An 8,704-nucleotide genomic window follows, 5' to 3' on the forward strand; every position below is an offset into this window, starting at 1 on the left:
GGCACCATCAGCTTTCTTCACCACATTTGCTTATGCACCCACTTTGTCTTCAACGATTGTGCCAGGAAGGTGAGCATCATGGAATGCCAGTTTAATAGAACAAAGTGTTCTTGCATTGAGGGAGTACTTGAGTAGAGGCACAATGTCCATTTGCTACTTTAATACTAAACCTATAAATATATGCACATAGATCTATTTCCCCATCATCATATATAAATATATTTACATAGTACATGTCTGTATTTAGACCTCTACAAATGCCCTTTGCCTCCTAGTTCTTCCCTTTATTTCCTTTTACTTCCCTCTTGTCCCACTATCATGTTCAGCCTTCATTTGGGTTTCAGGAATTCCTCTGGGTTACATTGCCCTTGATCAAGCCCTACCAAGCCTCCTACACCCTCCTCACCACCGATTTTGGTTCACTTGTTGTTCCCTTGTCCCTGGGCTTGTTAACACCCACTTCCTTTCCCCCGCCTTTAAGGCTGTATTTCTCTCTAGAAGAAGACTGACTCATTTGTCTCCCTTGGCACAGCTGGTGGATTTGATCCACACTCTTCCAATTAGCAGCTGCGCTCAGTGCTCTTTAATGATAAATATAAGGCAGGATTTGGAAGCGCAGGCACAGGAGCAGAGTGTGATAGAGGGGGAGAATGAAAAACAAACAAACAACAAACTTGCTGCCATCGAGGCAATTCTGACCCAGGGTGACCCTCTGGGGCTGGAACTGGCCCGGTGGGTTTCCCAGACTGTTACCCTTCATGGGAGTCCAGAGCTTCAACCTTCTCCCATGGAGCAGCTAGTGGATTTGAACCTCTTGCCCTTGAGGTTAGCAGCCTAATGCTTAACCCACTCTGCCACCAGGGCTCCTGGGGGAGAATTAGGGCTGTTTTAATATCACCTTGACTCAGGCAGGGAGACTTTACTGAGTTGGGGGGGGTGGAGGGCACTAGGGAGCTGCAGGGCTAGTGCACTGTGCCTGAAGCACAGGGAGTCAGATCATGTGGCATGCATGTCAGCTGCATGCTGCAGTCGTGCCTGACGCCATCCTGCAGGGATGCAGAGTCATGTTGACGAATCCCCCGGTGGCCCAGGGCAGGAGCGGGAAACCTCTCTGCCCTCCACGGTGGAGGAGACTGGCCTTCCCTGGCTAGCTGAGTGTGATCCTGAAGTGGAGACCACTGGACATACCCTCTGCTCTTACCCACACTGCAGTCATCCCCTTGCCAGGAAGGCGGGCACACACAGTGGTACCCTCGACGGGTGGCCTCCTCCGCAGTGCAGTTCCCATCATGAAGGCAAGGGCTTGTGGCACAGCTGTCACCTGCAAACACAGCCCGGGAATCCAGCAGTCAGTCCCACAGGAGATGAAAAGACAGCTCTAAGTCCAGGTCTAGTACTCTCAGCTACTATTTGATTCTTCTACCTTTCTGTTTCAGTACCCTAAAAGGCCACCCTCCTAGGATACCATGGGCTCCCAAGAAGTACAGAAGGCAGGTGCAGTGGGCCCGGCCACCGCCGCTAGTTTGCATATGCCAACTCTCGGAATCTAACTGGGCCTCCACACATTGTGCCGTGATCAGAGTGGAGTGCTTCAATCGCCCTCTCTCATCACCTAATGGGAAAATCAGCCGCACCTGGATTCACTTAGTCCAAACCACACAGGCTGCGAAGCATCGGGGCTCCCGGGGCCGGGGCAGGGACCCCAGCTCTGTGCGGTCTCTGTAGACCTGGCAAGAGCATGTGCTGGCAATGGAACACCCCACCCTCAAGTTGATGCCGGCTACAGAGATGCTCTGGGACAGAGCCAGACTGCTCCCTGGGCGTCTGAGAGTGTACATTTGCAAGGCACACTCTCAGACCAAGTCCCAAACTCACTGCCCGGAGCCGGTGCTGCGTCCCAGCGACCCTCCTAAAGGACAGGGTTGACCTGCCCTGTGGGTTGCCCAAATTATCACTCTTTACAGGAGTAGGAAGCCCCGTCTTTCTCCTGTAGAGCGGCCGGTGGTTTCTAACAGGTGACCTTGCGGTTCACAGCCCAACGCGTGCCCCACTACGGCTCCTGGTGTACCATGTTCTAGGGGCGTTCTAGAAAAGCTGAAACTCACAGCATACGTCTGCAGCCTGCAAGGAGCCAACCAAGGGTGGAACGAGAGAAGAGTCCAGAGCTCTTGCTCCAAAACGATCTCTCGGAGAGCCAGACGGCTGAATCTTCAGGTGGCACCGCCCTCTTTCAGTGCGACCTTAGCATTGCCCCTGAGCACTCCCACGAAGCAAATGTGACTGGTCAGAGAAGGGCTCTTCATACGCGCCCACAGCTACCATCCGCCTGACTTCTGGATTCCAGTCCCTGGACCAGCTTCAGGGGGACTTGTGAAGTGGGTTCTGGGATGAGAATATATCTGGCCTTTCTGCTATGACACGGGACTCCCCATTTCCCTGGAGAATGAGCCACCTTTTCCAGAGGGACAAAGAGGGGGCCCTGGGCCTGCTTGTATTCTGGGGGTGGGCACCTCCCCGCCCTACCTTGCTCCTCACCCCACCCCCACCCCCTGCCGGTTGCTCGAGGTGGCCTGATTGAGACAGTCAGTAACCGAGTGCCTGCTCTGTGTGGACCAGCCGAAGGGCCAATTCTGAACGTGGCATCACGTGGCTGTCTCATGTCACTGCCCCTGCGGCTCTGTAATGGTTCGGCATCACCCAGAGGGCAGCATTTCCTCGCCCTTTCACACACACACAGGGGAACCTCAAGCACATACGTATTCCGAGCAGCCCTGGTCATGCGGTGGCTATGGAAAAGGGGGAGGTCACTGGACGGGCTTATGGGAGCTGCCCCTCTCCCCAGGCCTGCATTTCAAGTAGTAGCGTGACCGGAGGGGGAGGGAGCGGCCTGGACTTCCTCTGGGTCACAAGGACTCTCCCTGGCGTGGAGGGGAGGGAGCCCGCCCGTGGACAGAGGCTCTGGCTGGGATCTGGGAGGAGGCAGACCCATTCTGAGCCTCACAGACAGGTGAGGCGGCAAGACTGTTTTAGTGCAGTCTCCCCTCCCTCGGAGCCACACTGCTGCCCTTCTCTGACCTTGGGAGAGTGAAGGCCACGCTCCAAAGCTCCTGCAATTACAGAGCATTAAAAGCTCCCTCGGCACTCTCTGTGAAGGTCCTATAAGCCAGTGTGTCCTCTCCTCTTCCTTCAGGGAGAATTATGTAAGTCTTGGGTGGGCCCACCATGACATTATTTCATGCTGTAAGTGCTTCGACAGGAAGCATCTTAGATCAGGAAGAAACAGACTAGCTGCTTGCACACGTTCCCTGACACCCCGTCTGCACGGTTTTCTGTGCTCAGTGCGGCGGAGCCTTACCCGAGGCTGGAGACGGCAATGCCCTTGGGGACTGCGTGCTGCCCTGAGCGGGGATGGTGGTGGACGGCAGAGTCGATCCTGGGGCCGTGGAAACATCTGTGGTTTGGGGAGGCGGCGATGCCTGGGAGGGACGTGAAGCTGGGCTGTGTGCCTCTGTAAAGGCACGCCCTGGGCTGGCTTCTCTTGCTGATGCGGGGGTCCTGGTCAGAGGGACCGGACTGGTGGTAGAATCCGGATGGATGAGGGTTCTTTCTGCGGTGACAGCACCCTGCGTTGAGCTGTGAGGCACGAGGGTCTCAGGACTGGGGGGCATGCGCTGTGTCCCAGCAGCTGTCTGCACTATGGTGGGACTACCCAGCAGAGCCCCAGTGCTGGACGGGAGGCCGACAGCAGTCAGCAGAGGATGAGTGGTTTTGGGAGTGGGGGCTCTCAGAGCTGGGGACGTGCCGGCGAGGCGGGTCCTCGTGACTGGGAGGGTTTGCTTGGGGGATGGTTGTGTGAAAGCTGGGGACAAAGGGACTCCAGCAGGAGAGCCCGTTGTTGTCACAGGTTCGGCGGATGTTGTCGGCAAAGACTTTGGCGCCGCCATGATTTCCTCCTGGCTCCTAGCGTCTGCTGTTTGACTGCTGTGGGGCACTGCCAGGGAGGATGCCACTGTCCACGTCCCAGGTGACGTCCCAGAAGTCTCCTCTGCGCTGGGCAGGATTTGGGTGCCAGCTGGATGTGAGACTGTTGCTTGTGAGCTCGAAGATGGGGCCGGGGTGGATGCCCTCAAAGATGTCGTCGGTAAGGGTGACGGCGAAGAAGACCAAGGCGCCTCTGAGGTAGACATCAGTGGAGGAGCAGAGGCCCCAGTTGATGGCGGGGTTGATGCAAACCACGGGTAGACCTGTGACACCGAGGACAGAGGCCCCGGGGGTTCTGATGGAGAAGAGGAGCCACCAACCGACCCGGGGTCCACATTCAGAAGAACCAAGGTGTTGGGCACATTCACGGTGGGGGTGTAGGGTGGAGGGTGGGAAGAAGGTACCACCAGCGACTCGGTGGAAGGCTGAGGGTAGCCCCGGTCGTGGGGTGGGGCACGACTTCTTTCCGTCCGAGCATGAGATGCAGAAGGACGTTGCGAAGGCGGAGAGTTGGCGGTCTCGATAGACGAGGCGGCGCTGTCCCTTGTGTCGGAGGACGAGGTGTTCTCGGTGACGGGCAGCAGCGCCCGCCCTCCTTTGGTAAAGGTGGATGAGATGTAGGTGTGGTCCGTGTGGTCACTGTGTGTCCTCTGGTCGGCGTCTGTGCCACTCGCTCGAGCAGCATGCGTGCCGGGGGCTGCCGAGGGAAACACACAGTGAGGTCCCCTCAAGTAAGAGACACAGAAGGGGCAGCCTTGCCATGCCCTGACCATGACTATAGGCACGGGGGATCATTTCCTGGGGAGGAGAGTGTCAATGACAGGCTCTCCTCCCGAGAGGCCCTGGTCATCCAAGAGCAGTGGGGGCTGGAGCCCAAGAGGAGGGATTGGGTCCCAATCCCTTCCCCGTGCCTTGCGTGGTTAACTCACATCGGTATCAGAAAAGGTCTCCAGTTCCCAAAGAGAGCAACTGTTACGCTCAAATGGAAAAAGGAAGCCTTCGTGACTTTCCATCAGGCACGGTGAGGTAGTGCTTTCCCAGGACACTGGCTTGAGCCACATCGTGGCCGGTGGCCTTTACTTCAAGCCTCCCGACAGGCACCACCCCAAGTGCCCAGGCCAGTGAGCTGGGGTGGAGGTGGGCATGAGGACTGGGGGAGACCCCAGAAAGTTCTCTTCAGAAAAGCACTCTCTGGGTGGACAGAAAGCATAACCCCTCTCCGGCTGAGTGAGCGGACAATGAGCGGAAGGAAGGTGGGGACAGAGGTTCTGCGGAGGGCACCTCACCTGCAAGGACGCGCGTGGCAGCCAGTGGACCCGAGGCCAGGCCTGTGTCCTCCGTCATGCCCCCGTGCCGAGCGGGGCTCTCGGTTTCCCTCGGCACGGAGGCGGGGCTCCCCACGTCCCCAGAGGTTGTGCTCCCATTGGTGAGAGCACGCAGCGTCTGCTCCCCACTGCCGGTGAAAGTCGCGGACGTGTGTGGGCTGAGAGCGTGAGCCCCGTGGGTCTTTCCCTGTGGGTCTGAATGGCCTCCCAGCTCACGGCTGTCTTCCATGGCTGAGAGAAGATGGGAAAAACAATGGCCCGTAAATGCAAGGACTGGTGGTGGTGGGAGCAGCCACCTTCAAGTCAGAACCAAACACAGCGTGAGCCAAGGGGTTTTCTTTGGCTGATTTTCAAAAGTGGATGGCTAGAACGTTCTTCCAAGTCTGTCTTCATGTGGCCACCCAGTTACACACACACACACACACCTCACTACCAGGTGGGTGGTGGCTGCACATCCGGCTCCCTGGCTGGACTTGAACGGAGGTCTCCTGAATCCTCACTGCCATGGAGGCTATGCTAGGCCAGGAGGAAATTGACAAGAGGTTGCCCAGCCTGCACAGCGTCGTGGGAGCAGACAGCCTCATCTTTCTCCCTTGGAGCAACTGGTGGCTTCGAACCCCCAACCTTGAGGCCAGCAGTCCAATGCTTGCCTGACAGTGCCACCAAGATGAGAAGTGCCCGGAAGGGGAGAGTTCGACCACTGAACCACACCACGCCACCGGCCCCAGATAGAGAACCACGGCGACAGGAAAACAGAGCCCAGAAAGAAGCCTCGTGGCTGGACGACAGGGCCAAGGCACGTCCCTGTGCTACCTCAGGGTCTCTGGCTGCGAGCGACAAGGTCAAATATGTGTTGTTCTCACAAGGACATAGCAGTGACTGGAGCCTCCAGGGGAACCAGCATACTGTGCCGCTGACCTGGATTGATGGTCCGCTTTATGGTGTCAGCGAACACGATCAATGCCGAATTTCTGCCGAGTGACACATCATAAAGAGAAGTCGGGAAAATTGGTTGTGTCTGCAAGAGAGGTGAGCGGTTCACACAAGACTAACACCCCGCTTGGGGCTTTCAATATCCCGAGGAGGCCCCCAGGGGAGGCCCGAGTTACTCAGAACGCGTTCATCTCTTGCTAAGACCTGCAACACATGCATTAGCGAGGGACCGCTCACTCTGTGCTTTCAAATATCGCTGAGAAATGGTCTGGCGGTTGGAGGTTAGCGGTGGTTTGCTTTTGCTTGATTACTTTCCTAATGCGTTTGCTCTGTTTTACTGACAGGGAGGGCAAGGGGACAAGGACACATGGATCTATATCCTTCCTCTGGGGGTAAATATTACGCTACAGGCGTCAAGAGCCTTAGAATGAAAAGGGCCAACGGATGACTAAAGAACTCCTCTTTTCAGATATGAAAAAGATGGGTCCCGATCCCTTCTTGGTCAAAATAGCTCACAGTTTGACTGAGAGAGAACAGGCTCTGTTGTTTGAGATTATTATTTCCATTCCCAACCCAGGCTGCCCCTTAACAACCCGTTGGCACGCTTCTTGATGGCAAATGGATGTACAGGCGAGTTTCACGTAAGATGATACAGGTTAAAATGCCCCGCCCAGCAGGAATGAAAGCAGCACGGGGATGTGCAGACACAAGAGCAGCAAAAGGTCTTGACTCTGGTGAGTGACCTCCAGGCAAGCCACCCTGTCAGGGCCACAGACGGCGCCGAGTGGAGAATCGGCCCCTGAAGCGGGGGCCGTGTCTGACGAAACGAGGGAACAAAGGCGGGCCCTGATGTGGGATCGCAGAATCATTCAGCTCTGGCAGATTCTGAAGCAAGAAGATACAGCCCCGGGACCCCGCTGTGAGATGTATCAAGAGCGAGGCAGGCTACTGCTTCTCTGGCTCTTCATTGTTGCGCTCCCAGATCCACTCCCATGGAAATCCCATTTTCTCGACTAACCAGCTGAGCTCGTAGTGCAGAGAGAAAAGGGAGACTGCAGAGATTTAGCAGCGGGAAACCCCATGGGACCCAAAGTCAGGCAGTGTGAGGAGGTACAATTCCGAGCCCCACAGCGGTCAGGGTGGAAAAGAATTCCTTTTGTTTTGGAGACAAATACCGTGCTTTCCATGCACAGATGCGGAAGAGCACAGCTATGTGTGGCCATTCTTTCAGGATAAGCACATACTTTCCCACTTCACGAGCTGGAAAACAAATGCTGATTTTCCTCAGCAATTACGATTTTCACACATGGGAAATGGAGCTATTATTATTAGTGGCGGAGAAGCAAGAATTTAAGCCCATGATAAGCTTCAACGATAAGCAAATGAATTTTTGCTTTGGTCTACACATGCTTTATATTGATAAGGTTGCTTAGGGTTGGGTTTTTTCCCCCTGATTACTTTATATAAACACATTATTAAAGAGGAACAATAAAGCAAAAAAGGGAAATTGGTCAACTAAGCTCACCTGGAAGAAGCACACCCATATCCATGATCTAAGGATTGTAAATTATATAATCCAAATCTGAAGGAGGGAACAGCATCAGAGTTTAAATTGTGAGATTGTGGTGTGCATGCAGAAGGCTCTGGATGACCGTGGAAATCCAAAATACATTTGCAAGAACTACACAGGGAATAAGCCTCTGGTGATTTCCCTCTGACCATACCTGAGTGCTGGGAATAACCTGGTGTGATCAGACAGAGTACTGTAGAGACGACTAGTAGATTAGAATGGTAAATCTGACTTGAATGGTTAAAACCTTGTCATCTGATCATCTGATACACTTTGTGCTTGATATGGTTTTTGTTACTTTCTATATTTAGGGTTTTTTTCATATTGGGTTTTAATCTCTGTTGTATTTTGTCATGACTGGTAGCCCATGACTCTTTGTTGTGTATTTTTCTATGTTTTTCGGTATATGAAACCCAGGATTGATGGATCTATAGAGACAAGAACTAGAGTAAGCGTTCCTGAGGAGTATGGCAGGGGAGGTGAGTGGGGATCATGGGGAGCTGAATTCAAGGAGTACAAGAAGGAAGAAGGTGGTTTGAAACTGATTGTAGTAGCAATTGTACCATAGTGCTTGACATGAGTGAACTGTGCAATGGTATGATGTCTGGATTAGGGCCTAATACAATGGCTTGAAAGAAAAAAAAAAGAGAAACTGGACACATCAAAACACAAAACTTTGAGGCTGCAAATGATAGCATCAAAAGGTCAGGAAAGATATCCCCTCGATGAAAGAGCATCAGCAAGTTATCCAGGATGACTATACTCTTACAACGAAACAATGACAACTCAATGACTCAAATGACAACTCAATGAAAAAACATAGGCTCTGAAGAGGCATTCCCAAGGCAGACAGACAGAGGCATTCCCAGGAAGACAGACAGAGGCATTCCCAAGG

At 54.0% G+C, this 8,704-nt stretch overlaps 1 protein-coding gene across 1 annotated transcript in view; it reads right to left on the reverse strand.

The window, feature by feature from the left end:
- The window catches only part of HEG1 (heart development protein with EGF like domains 1), a 63,424-nt gene that overhangs the window by 37,688 nt on the left and 17,032 nt on the right, over positions 1 to 8,704 (reverse strand). Inside the window, exons 5-7 of the mRNA XM_045287520.1 lie at positions 5,268 to 5,537; positions 3,356 to 4,678; positions 1,202 to 1,321 (exon numbers count right to left, since the gene is read on the reverse strand). Of these exons, the coding sequence (XP_045143455.1) occupies positions 1,202 to 1,321; positions 3,356 to 4,678; positions 5,268 to 5,537 (1,713 nt within the window). The remainder of the gene's footprint in view (positions 1 to 1,201; positions 1,322 to 3,355; positions 4,679 to 5,267; positions 5,538 to 8,704) is intronic.

This window comes from Echinops telfairi, unplaced genomic scaffold (assembly GCF_000313985.2).
Source record: "Echinops telfairi isolate 266 unplaced genomic scaffold, ASM31398v2 ScPeMD7_17;HRSCAF=63, whole genome shotgun sequence".
NCBI classification, from domain to species: Eukaryota; Metazoa; Chordata; class Mammalia; order Afrosoricida; family Tenrecidae; genus Echinops; species Echinops telfairi.